Raw genomic sequence first — 26,143 nt, 5'->3', positions numbered from 1 at the left:
CAATCCCTCACAGGTGTGCCCAGATGATTCTAGATCTTGTCAAGTTGACAAGTCAACACTAACCTTCCCATGTGTCATCTGTCCTGTGTAGTCAATACTAACCTTTCCAGATGGGGTCTGTCCTGGCTAGTAAACTTAACCTTCCTAGGTGCCATCTTTCCCAGCTGGTTTTATGTAGACTTGAGACAAGCCAGAGTCATCTGAAAGAAAGGAACCTCAATTGAGAGAGAAAAATGTCTGCATAGGATCCATCTGTAAGGCATTTTCTTAATTACTGATTGATGGGGTGGAGCATAGCTCATTGTGGCTGGTGCCATCCCTGGACTGGTGGTGCTGGGTTCTCTAAGAAAACATGGTGAGCAAGCCATGGGAGCAGGCCAGGCCAGACCGGTAAGAAGTACCCTTCATGACCTCTCCATCAGCTCCTACTTCCAGGTTCCTTCCCTGGGTGCGTTCCTGATGATAAGCTTTTCGTCATGGTGTTACATCACAGCAATAGTAACCCTAACTGAAACAGCATCCCTCAACCTGCCTCAATCATTCCATATTAGGGAAGGCAACTTATTAATTAGTAGAACTAATATATAGCAGTCCTGACACCATCCATGCATCATGACTATGCTGTAAAAACTGGTCGTCACGACTGGGTCCATCACTGCGACCCCACAGTGGGTGGGAATGTAGGAGTAACCCCTTCAGACATCTTTAAAACGGGCAGCCTCCTCAGTAGTGAAAAACTGGTTTCAGTTCTAGTTAAAAAATAATTTTACTTAATTGTTAGAGAAAGTAAGTTGTTTCACAGTTAACCATGACCAGAAACACATTCAGGTAAAAAAAAAAAAAAAAAAAAAAAACAGAAATTTTATTTCCAATTTTTAAAGATCTCGGATAGGTCATAAAGTTTATTACATTTCTGATATCAAGACAACTATAAGCAAAGCATGCAAAGGGACTTACATTAAGTTAGAAATGGTAGACATGATTTCCATGGAAAGCCCTTGATGATTCACAACAAAAGGAGGAGAATTAATTTTCTTATTTTTGTCAAAGACATGGACTTATAAAAAGAACAAACTCAATTGTGATCATACACCAAAGGACAAATGTCCAGTGCTCACCATTAACTAGAAAATGACAAATTTTATAGGTCCCAGAACATCCACAGTCTAGCTTTCCTGGGCTGTGTGCTTGGGTCATGATTCCCTATGGTGTTCAAATACTCAAATACAGAGGTGTAAATTTTAAATTTTCCTTCTCAAACAGGTACAAACTGGAACAAAATAGATAAAAGTGAAACAATCTTCTAAAATTTTAGAAATTATAGACAACACAGATATTATAACAGTGAAGTCATTAAGCAAACTTCAAAGCATTAAAATCAAAATTTGTTATCACTTAAAGAGAAAAAAACGAGAGAAGGCAAGAAATCAGAATATAAACACTATATTGAAGTTCTCTAGCTGTGATTATTTATATAATAAAAATTCTCTCATGATTTCTTATCTTGAGAGAGTCTAAATCATCAAACAAGTTCTCTCAACTTATGAATTAATTATGAGATCAGAATTAAGTTCTGTGGAAAATCTGAGCTATGAACAAAACCTAAGACTTCTCACTATTCTCTAACTAGAAAAATCTCAATCTCCTGTGTATTTAATAAAAAAAACTTATAAAAATGTGTTTTACCTTAATTTTTACAGGCATGTAACGATAAGTACTATTCTAATATGTATTATTTAAGACTTATTTTGGCTTCTGTCAGCTATATTTATATGGCTTGTTACAATTATGTTGTCTTTCTCTTCCTATCAAATATGATGGCTCACTAAATGGTCTGCTACAATCCTAATAAGCATTTGTTCAAAACATTGTGAAAATACAATGCATAAAATACAAGGCGGATTATGAGAACCTGTGTGATGCTTTCGTCAGGAGCTCTCTCTTTTAGAGGTAGAAAGACGAGGTCAGACGAGGTTTTATGACTCATATTGGCTTTGGCTGTTGAGACTTGACATTTATTTACAGTGTATTTATAAAACAAATTGAAAATGTGAGTTCACAGTTCCCAGGGAACCAGAGAAGAAACTTGGACATTTTAAGTTACTCTCAGATGTAATTAATTTTTCTTGAGTCTTAGTGGAAATGATGATAACACTAGAAAAATGGGAAGAAAACTGCCAGAAAAAGGGTGAAACTCAGTGAGAGTTTAGACTTTTAAAATGGGATTTTATTCAATAATTGAAGTATAAATTTATTTCAGATTGCTAAATGTTGATAGTAAGAGACAAAACATATGCACATTAAACAAATATGTCCTAAACATCACAGAAACAGCACTTGTGTATTTCAGCAAACAGAATAGACAATTTAAATTTCACATCATGGGCCTATCTTTGAGTTTTATGATCAAAACCTTTTATGTTTGTTTTTGTCTTTTTCCAGATTCTTCTGGAGGCCACTGGGGGATAGTTGTTTTTCACCTAGAAGACTAGACTTCCTTTTCCATTGCAACATTTATGTTCACTGTCCAAGTGGTCTCCATTGCATCTTTTTCCTTTTGATGTTTTTCAGTTTTGAAGAGTTCTATACGTGAAGAAAAGGGTAAGAGGAATCCATCAGGAGGCTGCTTGCAAAGACTGTTTATAGATTTCCTGCATACATATTTCTTTTTGAGAAATAATGGAGAGGGGTCAAAGCAAAAAGAGCCAAAGAGTAAAATAATAGGAAACCATGTAAATTATTCAGAAATAAAGTAGATATTTATGAGACTGAAAATAATACTGTAGATTTATAATGTGCTTGGAATTGAAAGCCACAGTTTTCATGCATTTTTCCCCATCATAACACATCTGTTTTAGGAAAACGTAAGGCAGGAAACTGAGGAAATAGTAAACTTGTAGCCAGCTCAGCTAGCCACAGCTGGAGAGGGACTGAAGTTATCTGTGATCTATAGTTGGGATTCTAGATGCAGTCTTCGTTGACTGTGATATTCAACCTGTTAGGGAGAACAGAAACATAGTGTCATTCTAAGAGTAAAGAGGCACGTGCGACCATTAAAATGAAGCCAATTCTCCATTCTCAAGCAACAGCCAAACTACCTCAAGCTCCAGTTACCATGTAAATAGACTCATGTTGGCACAGCATCCTACCTAACTCCAAAGAGAAGCAGACAGAGAGTTCTCTGTTCTCAGACAAGACACTTCATTCCTTCCCACCATGGTGCTGTTAATTGTGAGAGATATAGGATGAGTAGGATAAAATAAACAAACAAAACCAAAAAAAGAGCAAGTAGGGAGTGCTGCACTAAAATGGTCAAGAGTTACCCAAATCTGAAATTTCTCTGACTTGCTTGTGCCTGGGTTGTAGGTACATTAATGACTAGGTCTGCACAGGACCCTGAGCTCATCTTCCTATGATGCCTCTTTTTCCTACTTGCTTCCTTTTTCTTCCTATTCCTTCTTTTGTTTCTTCCATTCTCTCTTTCTCTCATACTTCCTGCCTTTTCTTTCCTTTCTGCCTACTCCTCTTTTTCTTCCCATTCTTAAAATCCCTTTCTGTCATTACCTAATTTTATGGGATTATTTCCTCATCTTTAAAGATAAGAGGGATTGAGATACAATAACACAGTTGTACAGGGTTAAAATTACATGAGTTACTATCAAGAGCCTGAAACTGTCTCATCATTGTTACCCATTTTTACAATATGAGAGAAATATAAAGACAAAACCTACAGTTTTCTGACTTTCTAAGGAGGACACAGTCTGATTGGGAAAGGAGAGGATTTCAAATTAGAAAGTTAAACAGTTTCTCTACAAATCATGTTCCTTCCCATAATGGGTTAATATCTCCATTCAGTGGATGCGATGCTAGGTGTCTTCATGAAGAATTGTGCCGAGGTCCTATGTTCTCTTGGATTTTGTTTTTTATTTTATTTCTCATCAATTATAGTCCCCAGCAGCAGCCTTTAGATTTTTTTGATCTTTCTCAAATCACAATAGCAACATACCACCCAGGGTAAAACACGCATTATAATAAAGTTTTCAGCCTGTATGCCTAGATTTAATTTCTGCTCCCAACACCACCTTTCAGACATTATCTACAAAAGGGGATAACAACATTTCTCCCTCACAGTGTTTCTATTCTTGGTGGTGGAGAAAAAGTAAATTTAAATAATTATACAATAGAAAGAGTGGAGGAGGTAGACTTAGCCCTGAGCCCTGAGAATGCAACTAAGGGCTGCATGTCTTGACAAAACTTTGAATTTTATTTCCTTGTTGTGAATGAGTTTTGATGATAATTACTGAGACATAGAATTGAAATATCAAATGAAATAATGTATCTCAAGTGATTTGTAAAATATATAACACTACAGAAAGGTCACCTGCTATTACAGTCCTATCCTCACATAAAAGGATTACAGGCCTGAGGTGGGAGAATTCAATCTGTCATCTCTCTCCTGTCTATAAACTGATTTACAATAGTACATAGTAAAGCAGAAAAGTTGAATATGAGGATATCAGAATAATTATATTATCTCAAACTGAAACAGTGGCTATAAACCAGATTCATTTTAAAGGAGACTTTCTAGGTCACTTCGACAGTCTGATCTTGTTTGTTCTTGCTCCTGCTCACCACTCAGGTGACCACTCCAGTGGACAGAGCCAAGTTCAGGATGAAGAGAAGTTTGTTCCTATCATACTCTCACTTGTAAGAAATATGAAAGTAGATAGGAACCATTTTTTTCTGACAAATGCTTAGATTTTAGAATGCAAATTGATATGAAAACCTTTACTTTGAGGCATTTATCATCCATTCTTTTGGAAATACCACAAGTTTAATACAGAGGTGATTGTTTTTACATTGAATTGCCGATCCACTGAACCAATTATTTAGTTGATGTGATTAACTGAGGAATTTGGAATCACACAGAGAAGTTCCTCGGAGATTAAAACAAATCATTCATCATTTGAGCAGACGCAAATGGAGTTTTATTTCATTTTTCTTTCTAAAAAGTATAAGCTAAGCAAATGACCTTCACTAGAAGGAATACACATCTCCAAAACTAACTTGCCATTCCAGGTAAAAACAAATGAAAATATATTGCTATAAAGTCAATGTTTGAGAAGATTAAAATGAAGGAAAATATCTATTTTTACCTATTTCATAGACATCAAGCTGCAATATTTCTAAAACTGATTTAAATTATTTTATAAAATTGGTATTTCCTAAAACAGTATTAAATCAAGACTACAGACATCCCACTTTCTTTGAGAACCAAGAGACAGCTTCCTAATGCTAAGTCTGAGACTGAGCTGCCAGACTGTGAGCCAGCATCCTTTAGGGAGGAGTCTCAGAACACCCTCTGTCACTTCTGAGTCCTCTATGGGATAACTCCTGAACATTTTCAACTGGGTTTTCATCCATGCTTCAATGATGTGCCAACTGTTTGCTTTCTTTTCTTTGGCACATTTTGAAATTCAGCTATGGGCTAAGATCAAGTACCAAATAACACTCATGAACAGCTGCTACCTCTCTCTCATTTGTGGTGATTAATTCATAGTTGGTTGTTTTACAGAGCTAGAGCTAAGCCTTAGGTTTCTGTGCTTGGAGAATGTTTTTTGCCTATTTTTTAAATATAATGTTTGAGAGGTGCTACACATTGTCTATAAAGTACAGAATAGCATTCTGAAGGGCATTTCTTTGTTTAAGAAATATTGAGACCAGCCTGGTCTACAAGAGCTAGTTCCAGGACAGGCTCCAAAGCCACAGAGAAACCCTGTCTCTAAAAACCAAAAAAAAAAAAAAAAAAAAAAAAAAAAGAAATATTGAGAGTTCACTACACACCCAATAGTTTCTTAGTGTTTAAAATTAGAACAAGGTGGAAATGTAAAAACAAAAAAAAATCCCTGTAATCATGGTACCCATCTGTAGTGCAGGAGGATAATAATCAAAATTTAAAAGGAAAGCATATGCTACTTTATCTGAAAGAAAGAGGCAGAGTCAGCTAAAAGTTTATTGTTTCAGGCAAGATGGTTATAGAAGAGACCACTAAAATAGCTCAAGGCTGGTCTATAGGAGGGAATAGGGAGGGTCATCGTAATTTTGGGATAAAGTGTATGACTGGAATTCCTCTTGGGGCTTTGAGAAGTAGGAATCCAATGGAACTTGAACAAAGAGATGGGTAAATATAGGACGTTGCTGTAAGATATTCTCAGGGTTCCTTGGACTGACTAGGATTCAGCAGGTTGCACCTGTCTATTGTACTGAGAGCAAGCTTGGAACAATAGTAGAAGAAGATTAGTTAGTTAACTGATTTAAGAATCCTAGTCATCCATGTGATAGTAAGTGCCTGCAATTCCAGCCCTCAGTAGACACAGACTGGAATTCAAGTCTTGAATCTCTGAGTTCAAGGTCAGTCTGGACAATCTAGTAAGACACTATTTAAGAAGGAAAAAAGTTCTGACTTTTTTCAATGGTTAATGGTTAATAATAGCAGATATTTAAATTAATATATAGGAGTAGTTATGGAAGAGAAAAAGTCATATCCTATAGACTAAATATAAACTGATAGAATTTGCTGATGCAGTAGGCATGATAGGTGAGAATAAGAAAAATACTCTTCTGTTTCTCTTCTGTATCACTGTTTAAAATGTGGTTCCTAAACATCTCTTATATCAGAATCACAAGAAAAACGTGCTTAAGTGGATTATTGGTATAACCAAGAACCAATAATTTTTTTTCTAGTGCACAGATTAGAGAACATTTTCTCTATAGTTCTAGATAGTAAATATCTGTTTCAGCCACTAAGCTTTGATCTTATAGCACCAAAGCCTCCATAGACCACATATAAAGGTACCAATGTAGCTATGTCCTAATACAATGCTACTTATAGACATTGAAATTTAAATTTCATATTATTTTTAATACCAGAAAATACTATCTTGTCTTTCCTTTTTAAGAACTTAGAAGTAAGAAAAACATTTGTTAACTTCTGAGCTGTACAGAAATAGGCATTAGGATATATCACCCACAGGTCATAGTTTCTAATTCTGTTCTCAAAAATAGGTGCCCCACATCTATATTTCAATGTTCATGTAAGTGATTTCTTTGTGCGCAAGAGTATTCTTGTGATGTAGGAATTTATATCCCAATTTAAAACTTAGAAGCAAAATCAAAAGTCATGACATTGAGGTAGAGTTCACTCTTAGGTCTTTCTGGTTGCAAAGTCAGCTCACTTGCCACAACACAATCCTGCTACTAAAAGACCTGTTTTGTTAGTAGTTCATGATCTTGTGGAGACATAGACTAAGGAGAAGGTAAAGTAAAAGAAAAAGTAAGAGATCACTTTGTCCAGAAAGCTGTTGTTTCTTCTCCATGCAGTACATTGTGCTTCTCTTTTAATTACCAGTCTGCTGATGAGAAATCCCATCAGTGAAGGCTGACGAGTGAAGTTCTCTACAAAGAACAAGCACTGCAGAAAATAAATTAATCTCCAGGGAAGAAGAGGGGCAAGCTTGTCAGTGCTCACCAATTGCTAATGGAAAATGATAATTCAGAATTTGTCAAACGATGCATGACTATAAACTATATAGTTTATATAGAATATGATGAGAAGAGGTCAAGGCTTAAAGCACAAAAAGGATAAGGTAGCAAAACCTAGCTATCCTTGTTTGATCAGTACATGTGTGCACTTGCTGAAATACTACACCGCACATATGATGATGTATAGAAGACTTTAGTTAGGCAAGTAAAAATAGAATTGTATTTAGCATATAACCCAACAATAATAAAAACCAGATGTTGGGTATCAGTTTTAAATGGTAGGTTTTCTAGTTTGGGGATTAAATACTCTTACTGAGCTTAGATTACTGTTGAACAGCTCTGAATCATAGTGTTGGCATTTCATTAAAATTGAGAAACAAAGATATGTTTCATCAGAGGAGGAGTGGATGAGGTGGGGCAGAGGAGAGGTTGGAGGGAGTGGCCGAGAGAAGAAGAGGAAGGAGAAACTGTGGTCAGGATGTAAAATAAATAAATATAAAAAATATGTTTCATGATGTTAATATCTGAAGTAAAACCACCAGACATAGTATAACAAAGTTGTCAATAAAGGTGTTAAATACAGAATCCCTAATTTATCTAGTTCTTAAAATAATCCTTATAAGGAACTCATTTGTGCCCTATTTCTCATCATGCAAGTGAAACTTAGTTTAGGTTATACATTTAAGCCAAACCAATGTCCATACAAACACTTCTTTAGATTCTTTCCTGTCTAGTCTTTATTGTCTGGGTTCCACCTTGGTCTTAGAGGAGAACTTTCCCATAGGGTTTCATTCTTTTCAGCTGTTTGTTCACCCACCGAAGTGAAAATTCGACGTAAAGAACAACCCAAATGAGTCTTACTCTATAAACAAAGACTGCTCATTTGTTCCTGGCTGCCCAGACCCAAATCATCACACAGAAACTATATTAATTACAAAACTGCTTGGCCTATTAGCTCAGGCTTCTTATTAATTAACTCTTACATCTTGAATTAACTCATTTCTATTAATCTGTGTATTGGTATGAGGCTGTGACTTACTGATAAGGATTTGGTGTCTGTCTCCTTCAGCAGCTACATGCATCTCCTTGACTCTGCCTACTCTTTCTATATATCTCTGTTTGGATTGCCCGCCTGAGTTTACTCTGCTAAGCCATTGGCCAAAATAGCTTCTTTATTAAACAATAGTAATAAAACATTGTCATAGCATGCAGAGGAGAATCCCACATCATTATTCTGATATGGAACTCTTTGGGGCCAACCACCTCAATGTTCTATCAGTAAAGGGCGCTGCATCACAATCTCTCAAAACTGATGGGCATAAAGCTTGCCTTCAGGTTGGCGAAGAAAGTGAAACTTGGAGACTGGAAATAGCTTGTGCACGCACTGTACATTTAGGTTTGGGCAGGGCTTAGACTAGAAAATAAGGCACTTGTGTTTTGTTTTCTGGTTTTGCACTCCTCTCATTGCTTGGTGGTCTAATTTTAAAGGGCAAGTAATGACAGATTTCGTCCAGCCATTTGGAATAATTCCAGGAACATAGCTGAGGAATCGAAAGGAAAGAAATTTCATTAGAGATCATGCATCAAGAAAGCATAGCATTTATTTAATAGGAAACATCTATGCATTCCACGAAGATCTTAGCTTCCAGAGGGACACACAAGGAGGAAAGAGGAAATAGGTTCCTGTGCATCCAGGGAATTTACCAGAAGCAATCATTGCAATTAATGTGGAATGCAGATAATAACAAGCTCCTCCTCCCAGGCAAATAATAATCTTCTTATCCTGAATTGTTTTGCTCTGGGTCCAAAGAAGCCCCCGTATCCACAGTCACAGCCTGTGGCAGGAACAGCTACATGCAATGATTGACTGATGCAGAGAATACAGCCGACTGCCCCAACTCAGGGCACCTCCAAAGACTCATGCCCATTCGAGACCTCCCTGAGATATACCCTGTCATCTTTGTAGTGATTATATCAGGATTCATCTTCTCCCTCTGCCCAAGCCTGTGTCTGTCACTCTGCCTTGAGTGTTTTTCCTGAGAACACTCCCCAATCAACTTGCATTGTGCAAATCAGTTCAGGGATTTGGGTGTACAAAAAAACCTGTTTAATGCAAACGTTTCCACTTAACACCTGTCAGCGACTTAAAATAGCTCTCGAGCTGATTAAATAGCAGAGCACTGTGCTCTTGTTTAGCCATCACTGCCAAGGAGGAAGAGGACAACATCAGGGATCCAGTTAATGCCATCATAGCAATGTTTCTTACACTCAAGAACTAGTGACGGAGCTAAGGAGGGTTTCTCATCCCCTCCCTTGTCTATAAAAATCCCAAGATGGCCCAGTTCTCAAAGGAACAAAAAATAAACTAAGCCTCAATGCCTTCAGGAGCCACAGCATCAGGACTTCTCAGAGGTCCTGTTGGAAAATAAAGTTTTCTTAGAAATCAACTCATGGGGTCAGTAGTTTCTTGTGGCACCAACATGGTTGGAGTTTACTATGTGTTAAATTAACTTTGACCTGCTTTATCTAATGAACTCTTCAGCATTGCCTATGGGGTAGAGTACATATGGACCCAACTTGACAAATACAGAGAATTTAGCAAATTGCTCATGGCACACTACGAGTAAGTGGAGCAGCAAGTTTTTAAATCCAGCAATCAGCACTAAGACTGCAGAGGTCTGAACTTTACCCCCACACCATCCACACATGGTACTTTCAGAGAGCTGCGCTCTTATTTATAGACAAAACATGCAGAGTTAACGATGATGTTGCTGAAAGATGATGAGAGAATCACCAAGCTTCTAGAGTAAATTAAGGGCCCACAGAAGGTCATTAGGAGGTCAACAAAGCACTCTCAGCAGCATCTTATAGAAAGCAGCTGGGGCTGGCAATACTGTCCAGAGTCAGTTTCTCTGAGTCTGACTATAGTGGATTCCATTGCTATTGCATCATTCCTGTTTGGCTACTTAAAAAAACCCTTCTAATTGTTCACAATGACTATCTAACTCAATAATATTCTATACTTTATCATCAGATATATTTCAGTAAAGGTTCCACTTCCTGTATCTGATGAACAAAGCTGGGTATCCTGGAGAAACAAAATGAGAATAGCTCTAGGACTTGAGTGGTGAGGCAGAAGGATCGTAAGTTCAAGGCCAGCTAGGCTATGTGGCAATACACTGTCTGAAAGAAAGAAGAAAAAGGAGTGGGGAAAGTGACTTAGAAGGGATCTCCTTTGCTCCTCCTGAACTCAGATGAGGTTACTGCATATTCAGAGAAAAGCAATCTACACGGGGTGACTGTGGGTCCAATTGGCCAGTTTATTTTTAAATAAGGGTATTACACTATATGAAATAAAACAAAATTAGCCAAGTTTCCTTTGTCGTCTACGTTCCCTTTTTATTTTTATGTATAGAACTGTCACACCATGATAGTACATACTGAAGATTCCACTTGGTTGTCTTTGAAGGTGGAAAGGCAAATAAGAATACTCTGTGGACACTATCGTGGGTAATTTTCAAGCTAATGCATGTTGAAATTGACGCCTAAAAGGAAATTTCACTTTAGTCTGTTGTAGGAAGCTAGGAAGTCTAACTCGCCTAGACCTATTATTTTAATCCGAGGCTCCTTTCGTCCTTAAAGCCATCATTTATGAGCACAGTGTAAGACTGGGTGCTTCCCTGGCTTATGAAATACTCTGCATTATTCACTCAGGGCACAGCTGGGGCCACCGCTGTACTATCCCAGAAACGCACACGCTGGGAAGATCAGATACCCAAGTTCCCTGTGATTGAAACAAAAAACTTTGATCTCAGGAATTGTGTTATCTGGTACTTTGTAGGATCCATAATCTTAAAGAAAAAAATAGTTTCCAATGAATTAATAATGGCTTGAGTCCCAACCCGCTACACCAATTTTCACTGCAGCAGTTGTGTCTTTTATAGTCACACTTGATTAGTGTTTGAAATGTGGAGGAATTGCAATATGCATGGCTTTCAAAGCCCTTTACAGAATTTCATTTTATCACTCGGGGAGAGTCAATGAAAACGTAATAAGAAAAGCTCTATGGGATATTTTTATAGAAGTGTCAGAAGCCAGTAAGCTAACTACTTGAAAGGACTCAGATAGCACAGACAGGGTTGGGAGCAGAAACACTTCAGAGACTTTAGATCCAGTATTTTGTCTTTTATATGTCCTTGGAGAAAAAAAATCATATGCACTACAATATCAAATAAGGAAGGGAGGGAGGAAAAAACCATATGCTTAAGAATAATTAATTTTAATTTTCCTATGAACTAAATGTGAAGTTTTGAAGATAAGTGTCATAGGAACTGAGCTGATTTGTTGTGTCTAAAAATTGCCAAAAAAAAAATGAGAAAATTCTCATTTCCTTTGCAAAGACATGCCAGAGTCCCACCATATGGAAGTGAGTTGGGTTACTTAGTTGATTGTGATTAGTCCCACACAATTTAATTTGATCTTGTTGTGCCTTCAGCAGAGATGGAAAATGCCACATCACCTTCTCTACAAACTAAGCCACCACAATTCAAGACTGCATTTGATTAGTAATATAATTTTTAATATTTTTACTAATTCATTGTGACTTCTGTAATATGTATTTTTGCCACATCCACCCACAACTCGTTCCCTTAATTCTTTCCAGATCATCTCTACATCCCTACTCACCCCGAATTGATGTCTTTTTCTTTGTTTCCATTTTTAAATTTATTTTCCGAGTAACCCATTGACTCCAATTTGTGCTGTGCATTTAGTCCTGTATATAAAACCCTCCAGTGGAGGGTAGCGTGGTCGATCTACCAGATCTACCAGAAGCTACACCCTTAAAGAAATTCTTTCTCCTCCAGAAGTTATCATCTGTCCAAGGCTCAATGAACCTCTTTCACTGAATGCTAAACGGAAGATGAGCTTGGTCCTTGTGCAGCTCTTGTATAGGCAAAACAACCACTGTGAGTTTACAAGCACAGTCACACTGTCATGTCCAGAAGACACTCGCTCTGATCCTCCCCAACCTTTGGGTCTCACCATCCTTACACTGCATCTCCATATTGATCCCCAAGCTTCCTGGCACAAGACATGGATATCCCATTTGTTTCTGAGCCCTGCACATTGACTATGAGTTCTGTGTTTAGCCATCATCCACTGAATGAAGAAACTTCTCTGTGGTAAGGTCTGAGCATTGGTTGAAACTCAGTTACCATCAGCTCTTTCAACCCATTAAAACTTCCTTATTCATCTAGTGAAAATATAGAATATGATTGGGGATAGGGAGATGACTGTCAGAAAATTTTCCTCTGCAAGGCATGAGGACCTGAGTTTACAGTCCGGGCAGCCACATGAAAAGGCAGGAACATGGATGTGCTTGAGTAACTCCAGAGCTGGAGGGGGCAGAGACAGGAAGGTCCCTGGCTAGCCAGCCAGCCTGGATGAATTAATGAGATCCAGGTTCAGAGAGAGACACTGCCTCATAAAGTAAGTTGGAGAACTCCAAGGATTTTTTTTTTTTAGTGCTTGAGTATTTGAGTGTTGTTCTCATAGAGGACTCGGGTTCTCTCAGTACCTTTAGGGTGAATATAATTCTCTGTACTTCCAATCTCTGGAGACCTGACTCCCTCTTCTAGCCTTCCAGGATTCTGAATGCATGTAATACACAGATAAACATGCAGGCAAAACCCATTTACACAAAATAAAAAGATATGTCTTGAAAAAGAAAGATAAAGAAAAGGTAAAGAGCCCCCCAAAAGATTCCCAACACTGGACTCTGATTTCTACGCACGTGCTGTGTATTCCAAACAATATGTAAGTGATAACTTTTGCATCAGCCCCTTGTCAGGTAGGTAGTTAACAAAAGTGGATGGTTTAACTGACCTTCAATCACCTTGTTGTTTGCTACTCCAATGGCCCATGTTTGTTCTTCTGCCTTTCCATATCAACCAGATCATTTTGAAAACCCACTGGTATTCTTGAATCCAGGCCACCTTGAGCTGGGTGAAGTTTCTTGACTTTGTCTGCATGGTGACTCTGAAATGGCAAGCACATTAATGTAAATTATCAGCCCCAAATAAATGCCTGTTAGAGATATGACAAGGGTAAACATTTATGATATTGCAAGTCACTACTGTGTGTCTGAAAGAGAAGACTCTATATGCCAAATCAAGCTATAAATCATGTATTTATTGATATATTTTAGGAATCTAGGTGTGGGAGTTCTGAGGTAGGCAAGTGACTAGAATAAAAAGGTTGTTTAGCTTGGGGTTTTGTGGGACTTCTAACAGTGGGAGTGGGGACACTTTTACCCAGTTGTTATCTTGATAGTCAAGCAACCCAGTACTCTGCCATTTATTAATTACAAATCAATTCGGCATTAGTTTTATTCTTCTTTAAAATTGATTTTTATTTTAAAATTTTATATGTGCAAGTGCTTTGCCTGTATGTATTTGTGTATACCACCTGCATGCCTGGTACTCAAGGAGACCAGAAGATGGCATTGGATACCCTAGAGTTAGAGGTACAGACAGTTGTGAGATTTTACATGGGTACTAGGAATCAAACCCAGGTTCTCTGCAAGAGCAACAAGTTCTTTTCACTGCTAAACCATATCTCCAGCCCCATTTATCTTTATTCTTTATTTAGAAGAAAATTTAATATCTGCTCTAAATTTCCATGCATTTTAGTAAGTAGTTTGAAATTTTGACAAAGTCATTTGTCCATTTTAAGGATAATGACTCATCATAATGATTAATTATTAAGGCACACATCAATGGTCTCCTGTAACTCACATAGGATATATTATACTGTTTGACATCATACTGACACATTGCATACTTCAAAAGATACATCAGTTATGATCCCACACTCAAAGCCTGAGGGGGAAATTAAACTTTATATCGTAGCTTCATAATCAAATCCAAACTGAAACATAAGAGCTTGAATGTGGTTAAAAAATATTAGCAGATTTGTAGTTAAAATTAACCAGCCAAATTTGGCCATTTACACTAGCAAATTTAGGGCCAAGGACAACACATTGAGTTTGTCTCTAAAGTTCCTCGTACATATTATGTATAGAATTTAACACATTAAGTCTTGGTTTTATAGAACAAAAGGCCTATGAATCTTGGGAAGTATATATAAAGAAATGAGAGGCCACTATGATGACCTGATTCACCCAAGTTAACAAAGAAAAAAGGGTGCAGCTATAACTCCTGGCCACCACCATAATCTTTATGTCATTCATTTGTCCTATCTGTCTGCACAGAATAGCGACCTTGCCACATCCACGGCTGCCTCGCCTGTGTGGCAAAATGCCTCTCAAGTGGTGGCCATTTCAAAATGAGGGGCTCGTGCTTCCCATGGCTTGGCCCCCCGCGGCTCCCTGGCAGTCTGCTTGAGTTGTGGTGTCTCTTCGGCCTCAACGACTCTGTTCATTTTGTTCCTGGTGATGGTTCTTTGTGTTGGCTCTGCTATTTTCTTTCTCTGTCCTATTTTTCTCTTACAAAAAAATTAATCTGTTCAAGTAACCAGGAAACATTCCCAACGTCTCCTTGAATACAGAGGAACTGATACATCAGTTCCCTCCCTTGATTCAAGCCATTAATGTTCTGATTTAGACTCCGGCTCGCTCTCTGGGGGAACTTATAGATACCCTAGAACAGAAAGAGCTCATGATAAGAGAAGATGAATAAATTATGAAGGAAAACGTATGGAGTGACATGAGTTACCATCTATGGAGAGGCTAGCCAGAATAAGAAACCCCTGGTGCATTTTAGATAGGAAAGAAAGGCAGGCTATTCTTGATAATATGAAACCAGCCATTCAATATTGAAACAAGCCCTGGGGGTGGAATCCTGAAGAATGGTGTTTGGGTTACCATGAGAACAGATATGATTTAGGGCCATGAGGAAGTTAGCAGCTGGTTAATGGTGTGAGACGAATTTCAAAGAAGAGCTCTGCCCACCTGGCCCTAACCACAAGACATACTGAAAACAATCAATTGCCTGTAATCATTTTTTTTTCATGAAAAGCTTTTTGTTTGCCAACTTCCTTCTGTAATCCCATAAAAGTGATGCTTGAATTTTAGTAAATTTACAGCAGATTCAAAACTCATTAAAGTTGTGTCTGTCTGTCATTCGCCGAATCCCGGGTTCTGTTCTCCCTCGGTCTCAGATCTCCAAGAGAGTCGGTCCGCAGCATGACCTCACTGAAGGTTACAGATCATGTGTGTCCTTGTTATCAATGCCGATTGCATGCAATTTTGCCAGGCCCTACTGCTTCAACTTTTCACTTACTCACACGGCTTCCTTCTGAATCAACAGGATATTGACACATCTGGAGGGTGTACAATCCACACTATTGTTTATTTTCTCAGGCCTGCATTCCCATGAAGTGATGAGAACATGTGTAGCATAGCATGAGGGAAGCTGACCATGAGCTGCCATTTAGCTAGGGTACCAGTTGTGTGAGCTGAGATAAAGCACATCTATAGGAGTCCAGTTTAGACCAAGAGAAAACAGATCAAGCAGGCTCAACCCCACAGCTTCATGAACCAATTAAATGCGATTTTAATTTTATGCCATGAGCTTTTTCAGGTAGTCATGCAATATTGTGTGGTGATGATTGTTTCGTTCAAAGACATCTATCCCAGATACTGTTGTGTGGCAATGCAAATATATGACAGCCTCAGACTATCAAATACAGAGCCTCAAAATGTTTATTTAGAGGATTAAAATAATGCAGTGAGTCATTTATAGATAATTCTCAAGTCCTCTATCTAAAATCAAAGGATGGAAGCTTAGTAATACTGCCAGGGACTTCTCAAAGGACCATTTGAATACTGATAGTAAATGCAACTATTTAGCATCATATGGCTTATATTCAATTCACTTACAAACTGCAATATACACCCATGACATATTATGAAATTTTAAATCTGTTGTCAAGCCAGTATCATCACACAGTTTTTGAAACTATGAAGATATCTGCATAGCCTTTTGATTTGTAATTACGTGCTTTTGAAAAATATATTCATGCAAAGATAGATGTTAGATTATAGTTTCTCAGTAGTGAAAAATAAGCTAGATTAATGGAAAAAATAGTTTAATGACTTTCTTCATAAAAAATTCAACTGATAACACTAAAACACTGAAGGACCCCTGAGATGTCAGTGGATAAAGACACTTGTTGCCAAGCATGACGACCTGGGTTTGGTCCCTGGGGTCCACAAGTTTTTATTTGATAACTTTACATTTGACTCATTCACAAACCACAAAACAACTAAGAAAACTGAACTCTGTAAGTTTTCCTCTGACCTTCATGTGTGCAGTGTGTATGCTCCATTCTCGCTCCTCCCGTACCCATACAACACAAAAAGCAAAAACATAACAAAACAAAAAAAGAAAAAAAAAGTCTCCAATGCTTTAAGTAAATGAATAAATAAAAATAATGGTGAAAATCTAGCAGTTGTGGAAATTATGAATGCTATACTATACTCCTAATTCTAAAGAAGAAACTTTAGGCATTCATAGTTTGAGACCTTTGTCATGAAGTCACAGCAGATAAAAATAACCACCTGATCATGATGGTCTAGCGTTTATTAAATAAAACCCTGCATTTCTTGATGCAAACATTTGTAGAAGTGGATATTTTAGAAACACAATAGTATTTCACCAATTAATAATTTCCTTCTACTGAAAATCTTTCTAAGCAGAGTCTCCTCAAGTAGACCCTGTAGGGTTTTCTAAGGCTTTACTTTACTCATAATGAGGTCCTGACCCCAGCACCCAGCCTCAAACAAAGGAGCTGCATGTCCTGTAAGTCACTGGCCCAATCCCATCTTCTCATCCCTTTTTACTGAGTTCCAATATCAGGAGTCTGCATTCTCACATCTTAAATTACCATTTATTTTCTGCTACAATAAAATTCCTACACTGTTATTTCTCCATTGCCCAGTTGCCATCTGTCAACTTTTAGTTCTTTCATTTCCCAAGTCCCCTCTTATGGTTCTCAAATGCTTCTACTCTGAATTTCCCTTTCGCTTCACGGATCACAGACTTCACTCCGCAACATATTCAGCTTTCGTTTAGAGCACGGCTTCTACCTTCGTGTGTTGACTACAAGTGCCACTGGAGATCCACTTGCTCTGTAAATGGTGGTAGCTGTATTCCAGTTATCCTTGGCTTGATGGTCCACTTCCCCTGAATTCTGGGCACCACATCCTTACTTCCTCCTGTTTTTGTGCTTACTATTTTCCTATATACTATGCCTCTTATTGTTGCTATTACTTGTCTGCTAACCTGTAGTTAACATAAATCCTGGACTGATGTTGTCTCATCCAGTCTTAGTGTGGAAAAAATTCTGAGAAATATTCACATCTAGGAGAACTCCTCATTTAACATCCCAACTGTATCTCTACGTTACAATCAAACTTTTCTCTGCCTCAGGCATTCATTTTATCCATCAAATATGTATTTCAAATTCTGAACTTTTAAGCATGCTAATTATTGCAGTTATTGACGATATATGATTATATAGTATCCTATAGATCTCTAATTCAATATCCACTGGTCTACAAGTGAAAATTCTGGTCATATTAGGTAAAGTGAGAATCAAGAACTGAGTGTGAACAGAGAACCTTGGGCTTGAGAGAACTGCCTGATAACTGACATAAAAAGGGGTCACTGGTTGGCACTGCTTGGATATCAAACCTTCGAACGGAAGGTGGAGGTCCAGAAGAAACTGATAAAATTTGTGCAAAGAGTCGGTGAACTGGCATAGATTTGGAATGTCATGCATCCAGTCTGTGTTACAACTCTTTGTTACACAATCAAAAGAAATAATTTGTTCTGAGGGATTTCCAATGAACTAGTCATAAAAAATCCTGACCAATGATATTAAAGGACCATTGCATTACTTTTGATGCTATTCTTCTTATGTTTTAAAGACAAATTCTTAGTTTTAACTGTGTATGTGTCAGCAGGTTGTATATCCATGCGATAATATCAGGGGACAGAAAGGAATACCCTGATTAGACATCTTACATTGTAAAAAAGAAGTCCTTTCCAACCTGATTTATTTTTTAAAGAAATTAGCTCCTCTACGTTCATAAACCAGTGCTCTGTCCCAACATCTAAACTATTTCTCTTCAGACAGTCAGCTTAAGTGGTAACTCTGAGGAAATGTCCTGGGTTATTCAAGGATTTCTTCCTATGGTTTCTCAGCCTTTGTGCTCTCCAGTGTAACCACCTTCCTGAGAAATCCTAGGACTTGCTACAGTAACACTAATTCTGGGACTGAGCACTACATGCTCCCAGACCACCCACAGGAGACTGAAGCTGGCAGTTCATGTCCTGACTGCCACAGAGTTCTCAAGAAATAGATGCACGCCTTGAAGCAAACTTCCTTCATTCTCTGAATGCGAGGGCTTCTTTTTGTTTGCCTTTTGTTTTTAATGGTGATAATAATTTAATTATCAGTGATATTATTATTTTTTTAAATTTAGTAAGAATACGGAAGTCCTGAAAGTAATTTTTCTTCTTTGTCATGTGCCTTTATTTGTGTGTTCTCTTTGGTCACATGGCTTCAGCATAATAAGCAATTTAGGTCATCAAGTGGATTTAAAAAGCAAGACATTGCTCATTATGCATTGTAAGACTCTAATTTAATTTGATGCTTCTAAGGAAAGTATTAAGTGAGAAAGAACACAGACTATGAAAGTTAATCTAGATCCGATCATCCACACTGTTCTCTCTGCCAGACAACATTCTAAGGTTTCATACGATTATTCACATATGGTCACGGAAGCCATTCTCCACCCAGAATATATTCCTTTGCATACCTACGGGGAGGGGTACATCCAGCTGCTGCTCCTGTTTTTAAAAAGAAGGTGTCGCTTTGCACCCTTCTGCTCCTTTCAGTTCCTTTTAGCCTTCTATTGCTCCTGAAAGTCTGTTCGGGCCCACACACAACAGGCCTTGCTGCATTGCCACACCAGAAGCTGAGTTCCAACTTTTCCACAGCCTCAGTTTAAAGCTTCCCCAGGTTGGAATCTGGGCCACCATCACTCACCCTCCAGGGCCTGGGCTCCACTTTGACCACACCATCTGGGCTCCAACCCACAGCTGATGAGGAACTCCATCAGCAGCGAAGGTTGCATAGATCTTGACACTGAGATCTTCTTGGGCCCAGTTTGCTTGACAGACAGTTCAGTCTGTCCGTTTGGTTAGACACATAATAGGGCTTCTATCTCTCCATTCCTTTTTCTTGGATTGAAGAATTAACAGTCGATCTTTAGAAAATGAATATATAAGTACCTATTTACTGTATTGCCCTGATAAGGGATGATAACCCTCATTCCAGCCCTTCAAGGACTACCTCTTCCTCTCAATCTGAATGCCATTATGTCAAAGCAGAGCCATCTCGATTAAGCCATGATTAGAAAACCTTATCACGTATCATATATTAAACATCTTACCGTGTTCCCTTGATTAAAACCCTTCAACTTGCTGTTAAGGCTGTTTTAAATATCCACTTTCAAAAACACATTTCAAGAGTATATTTTATATATCTGGCCAGCTCAATTCATTCCTCCTCACTTCTCTAAAATTCCATGAATTCAGCTGAAGTAAGTATTAGAGGCACTGCTTAACCAAAATATTTCTGTCATAAAATGAGAATAGAATGGGTAGCTAATTTATATCACTGTTATTCTGAGATGAGTTAGAAGCCCTTCAGTCTTCAAAGATGTTTTTCCTGTTACATCACATACTAGAAAAACTTGCACAAGGATTGGCTGCTTTCTAGCTATTCTGGCAAGCACCTGTCCTGCAGATGCCAAGGATGGTTTACTTAAGATGTTGGTGTCATGAACTCCACAATGGTTCTTGGTACACAGGCAAATCTTTCTCGTTCTTCATTATGTTACTCTCCTGCAAATTTTAAAGGAATTGGTTTGCATGGTTATGGTCCACAAGTTTCATAGTTTCGGTTTTAATGGAAAAATTACAGCTCTCAGGTTCTGGGAGGGTAATTGGTGCCTAAATGGCAAACAAATCATCTTATTTAGAAATCAAAAAAACAAAAAGTACGACGGTTTGAAAATAATGTGACCCTGTTTTGCTTAAATTAGTCTGGGTACAATTAGTTTTGAATTAGGGGTCATATGAGGAGCATTTAAACAGTGTCCAGCAGAGCTGTCCTTGCTGCAGATGCCAGATGGGAGCTGCAGTGGACCATATAATAGGTCTGTAACAAGCAAAATTATTTTGAATTTGTTTCCTAAAAATTACATTTTAAATCAGTTTAATTTTCTGAGGACTAAAACCCATGCTTTCACAGGAACCTTTAAAAAGTAGAGAATATGCCAACTTGGTCTAAAACAGTGTCACTTAGTCGACTGAGCTGGAAACGGGTCTGATGAGTCTGATTCAAGCATTCACGCTGTAGAAATGCTAAGTGGCATCCCTGCACTAAAATGTTGCCAAAACTACAAAGCTTGTGTGTCTATGAAGAAGTGGCCAACATAGGGTAAGGTCTGTGCAGGCTGCTGTCTGTCACCTCACTCTGACTTTCCCGACAACATCCTGCCACTTGCTGCTCTTCTGACTGCTTCTTGCCCACAGCGGTTGCTGCTGTCTTCATTGTTTGTTTATGGGACAGGGTCACACACATGACGATCTGGTCTTGAAATCAGTTATGCAGCCGCAGAAGACGTTGACCTCCGAATCCTCCTGTGCTTAGATTGTAGGACCTGCAACTATGAACTATGCTTGGTTCATGTAGTGCTGTGGACCAACCAGGGTGTCTTATGGGCTCTACCAACTCTACCAACTGAGAAACATCACCCTGTAAATTGATTCTTGATGATATTTATAAATGTTTTAAAGTGAAATTTATTTTTAATAGATGGGAAAATACAAAAGTTGTCTATTTTGACAATAATATGTGATGCTCCATACATGTTATTTATTTTGTGAGTTGTTGAAAGGATTGCTAGGCCCCTGTATGAAACACCTTCTCTAAATTATAGCTGAATCCCAGGCATAGCCTTTCTTTTCCAGGTCACTCCCTTACTGTGTACCTGATAGCATCCTCAGCTCTTGACTCTACCTTTCTGTCTTTCTATCAATAGAACTGGAAAGGGTTTTGCATCCGTATCTCTGTTCAACTCTTTTCCTTGTTTGTTTTTAACCCCTTGTATCTATGGAATATAGACAGTCATTATTGCCTTTTAGAATGCCCATCCTCAAAATCTCGACTCTCTCACTCCTTTCTGCTCACACACACACTCCTGCCAACACTGTCCTTCCCCCTCCATCCTCAAACCTTATCTGCCTTCTCTTGGCCTCACGCCCCCTTTCAGTCAGCCTTTGGAGCCCTATGCCAACAGCTGAATTGTGGGGATTACAAACAAGATCCTCAGTTTCTGCTCATTCATTATTTGCCAGCCCCTAAACTTTTCTCTCACCGATCCCCCAACGTTTTGCAATTCACTACTTGTCTCTGATATAAATTAATGTCCCTGCTGACAACTCAGTTATCTCAGGATCTGTTTGATACCAGGCCATTTCCTCTTATCTGACATGTGATCTCAGCAGTCTAGAAATCCATGAACTTAGGAAACTCCCTAACTACTTCATCAACTGCGACGGGGCTAGGTAAAACCTGATTCTCCATTTCTTATCTTCACTGCTCTCCTGTAGATCTGTCTTCTGGCTAGTCACGGCCTCCTGAACTGTCAGCTGTGGTACCAAAAGGAGTTCTGCTCAAAATCAAACCTGATGTGTTTCTGTCATGTGTCGTGGGATTCTCAAGGCTGGTTCCTTCCTCAAGATTTATAATTGTTCATGGTTACTAAGGGAGAGAGGGTTCCTGGGAACTTGACCTTCCCCAACGAAATACGTACAGTCAATCCTTGCTGGAGAGGTAGATCTTTTTTTTGTTGTTCAGTCATGTACCAGCCTATAAATTCCCATTGTTCCTGCAAATAATCCCTTGCTCACCTTCATGTAAGTAACTGTGGGGAGACTCTTAGATTCATCCAGCCAACATGAGTAGAACTTTGGTCTATTTCTGTTCGTGGTGCTTTGTCTGGGGTGAGAAGATATTTTGTTGATTTCTCAGAGAAAAGTCACCCAATTACTGACTTACAATGTGCTCTCTTGCCTTTTTCGAGTGCCACCTCCAAGCAATGTGGCTAATCCCCTTCCTACCTCACCCCGATTTCCCAAATCAATTGCTCTTCTTACAGTTTTCATCCATTGACTCTCCTCTAACATGTGCTGGCTTGGTCCTATCTTTAGTAATACCACCCTACTCTTCCAGCTGGTTCTCCCTCTCTCCCATTCTCCTGGCTCTGCAGAGTGATAATCCGTTTCCTACTTGATGGCTACACTGACGACACTTTCACTGGTAACATTCCACATCACATTGGCTTTTTGAAGACTTCATGGTTCCTCCTCTTCCTTCAGCTGGACACAGCCCTGCTAAGCACCTCACCAATTCTGAAAATTGCTTGTCCTCTGCCTGCACACATATCACTCACTCCCTTCTGTTTCCAGGAGTCTTGTATGCTAATCTCTTCTGTGTGTATTTTGTTGTGTTGTTTCATTTTGTTTTCATTTTGCAATAGCTTCTAAACCAATCATCTGTAGAGCATTCTTTATTTGTTTTGGTCTTGGGGTTTTTGTTTGTTTGTTGTTTGTTTCCTTTCAAGACAAGCTTTCTCTATGTAACAGACTTGGCTGTCCCGGAACTCACTAGGGATACCAGGTTGGCCTCTAACTCATAGAGATCCACCTGCCTCTGCTTCCTCAGTGCTAGGATTAAAGGCATGCACCACCATGCCCAACTGTCTGGTTATATATTCTCTGTAAGGAAAGTTTTGAATACAAAGTTCCCATATTTGTATATTATGTTGAATATACATACTTCAAAACAAATATATAGTATATGTGTTTGTTCTAGTGATATACCACATGCATTTTAAAAGTCAGTTGAATTTTAAAAGAAAAAAGTTCAAATAAAAACACTTAAAATAAAAGTTTTATTGTACTTAGTGATATGTTTAGGAAATATTTGATCATCATCAACTTCTAAGTCTAGATTTAGAATTTTATAGTGTATAAATTCAACTATTTGCTCATAATTCAGATGATTTACAAACTATGAGAGATAATGACTCTCCCTAATAGACATGAGTCCTCATAAAAATACATGGATCTAAACAGAAAAAGTCTCTCATTAATTGCTTCTGTGTGGGCAGGGAATCTGAACTCAGTTTTTCATGCTTACATAGCAAGCACTTGTCTAAGTAACCTCCTCAACTCTGTTTCCACAGTTTTAAAGTTTGAAATAGGGCAGGCTGTAAAGATTATAGCCTGTTTTCATCAGTGAAGGAACACAAAATCAGACATATGCCCAAACAATCGATCTTCAAAATGATTTCTTCAAGATAGCTCTTTTATTACAGTAACTTCATAATCTTTTCTCGATCTAAGGTAACTCAAGTATGTTTGTTTGTGTTCTCACTACTTTCAGACACTTAGTATAGATCAGGTGAACTTGGGAAATGTGTCTGAATACAAGTAGATACATCTTTCATTTTAAATAGACTGTTTTGACATCAAGATAATCAGCATATCTTTAAAAGATGCAGATGAATACTAGAGACATTCCCCCTACTTGGGTGATTCTACTATATTTTATAAGTTAGTTCTATAAATTAATAATATTCAAAACATCATGTAGAAAGAACTTTGGAAATTCCTGGCTACAATTTCTTTGCCCTAGTAACTTGCCTATAATGAAGCTGCAAATGTATTCCAAAAGTAGACTCATTTTTAACCATCTTTTAGTATAATTTAAAAAATTCCAGTCAGTGGTTGTATTTATTCAATTCATCTAGAAAGAAATGTTTTCCCTAAAGAAGTCATCAGAGACAGAATAATGGCATAATGCATAAAACTTCTTCTTCGTGTACATCATTATTGAAATACAATCTAGCTATACAGAAAATACATTTGACGGTGAATAACCTGGATTTTCATGCAGCTATATAGATGGTCTCCCTTGATGAGTTATGTTTTCATACACATAATAACCACCTAAATTTATTTTGACCTTACTAAGCACTTAATGCTATTCTAGGCTGTTTACAAGTATTTTCATAGTGAGATCTTCAGCATTTTGTAAAATTCTTTCACAGACATTTTTTAAATAAATCATCTAAATGTGTCATTACATTATTTCTTTGTATCATTTTAGCAATTTTTGGAAATTACTAGTGTGCTCAATAATATATAATACTTTAACTCTGCTTTTTAAGGTTAAAGAAGTTGACATTATTTTTTCTGAATTTTAAATGTAACAAAGCATTGGATTTACAATAACGGTTTTAATCAATAGAATAACGGTTTTAATCAATAGAAAATTATAGACAATACTCTTCATATTCTTATTACTTAGCTTAAAAATATATTATTAATTATAACAACCTATTTTTCTCCAAGGATAACGTTAAATAATACAGAATAAAATATGGTGAAGTTCATTGTCACATAAGAGTGTTTGAAAGCTTCATTTTATTCTTCCTTATAATTTCAAGTTTTGACTGAAATCTTGAAAGCACTAAGTTCATTTTTTCCTCTTAATGTAACTGATAGAAAAATATCAGGAATATGGAAAAACTGTTAATTTTACATGTTTTAAAAAAGATTTATTTTGCTTATAAGCACAATTTATAAATTTATTTACTGTAGTATATGGTACTTTCAATTAACTAATAAGAGAAACACAAAATTATGACTCAATGCAATTCAAATTCACCCACAGACTTACCACCCCGGGAAGTAGAATATTCCCACCTCAACACAATTGCATTTCAAGCAATTGAAATCAAGCTAAGCACCATCCTAGCCTAGTTTATTTTCATCACTGTTTAGAGTTCCATACACTTTGAATCACTCAGTATGCTCTACTTTCTGGTTGGGTTCTTTCTTTATAGATACAACATTGGATATTCCTTGAATGGATATACTGAATAGGAACTGAAGTGGTTGGGTTGATTCTAAATTTTAGCTATTATAATAAAAAGATACTATATCAACATTTTTTATTTCTCTACTTCTCTTTTGCACATTTCTGTTAAGTGAACATACATGCAGATTTCTGTAAAGATGCATGAAGGTTAAGTTCAATTATCAACTTATGAGTATCAAGAAGATAGATGTTTGTATTTCTGTGAGGGACTTTTCCAGAGAAGATTTGGGGAGTACCACCTGTGATTGTGGTTACCATTATCCCAAGTCTTGGGCTCCCAGACAGTAAATTGGCTCAGCTCCAGCAGTCCTCTTTCTCTGCCTTGTTATATGAGCAAACATGCCCCACTGCCACACCTTCATCTCCATAATAAATTTTGTCCTCTCAGACTAAGAACCAAAATAAAGTCCCCTCCCTTGGGGTGGCTTTCTGATGTTATTTCTCAGATCAGTGAGCAAAATGATAAATGCAGCCTGTTCTCACTGGGTGCATATACATCCAGCTTCATAGACCCTGCAAGAGATTTTCCTGGAAAAATACATTCAGGAATGTG

At 37.7% G+C, this 26,143-nt stretch overlaps 1 protein-coding gene across 1 annotated transcript in view; it reads right to left on the bottom strand.

The window, feature by feature from the left end:
* Positions 1 to 2,060: 2,060 nt before the first annotated feature.
* Positions 2,061 to 26,143, bottom strand: part of Themis (thymocyte selection associated) — a 188,642-nt gene continuing 164,559 nt past the window's right edge. Inside the window, exons 5-6 of the mRNA XM_038339956.1 lie at positions 13,429 to 13,581; positions 2,061 to 2,995 (exon numbers count right to left, since the gene is read on the bottom strand). Coding sequence (XP_038195884.1) covers positions 13,450 to 13,581 — 132 coding nt within the window. The 3' untranslated portion in view covers positions 2,061 to 2,995; positions 13,429 to 13,449. The remainder of the gene's footprint in view (positions 2,996 to 13,428; positions 13,582 to 26,143) is intronic.

The sequence above is a fragment of the Arvicola amphibius genome, chromosome 8 (genome assembly GCF_903992535.2).
Source record: "Arvicola amphibius chromosome 8, mArvAmp1.2, whole genome shotgun sequence".
Taxonomy (NCBI): Eukaryota; Metazoa; Chordata; class Mammalia; order Rodentia; family Cricetidae; genus Arvicola; species Arvicola amphibius.
The sequence above is the reverse complement of the archived record's forward strand: the minus strand, read 5'-3'. Positions and strand labels throughout refer to the sequence as shown.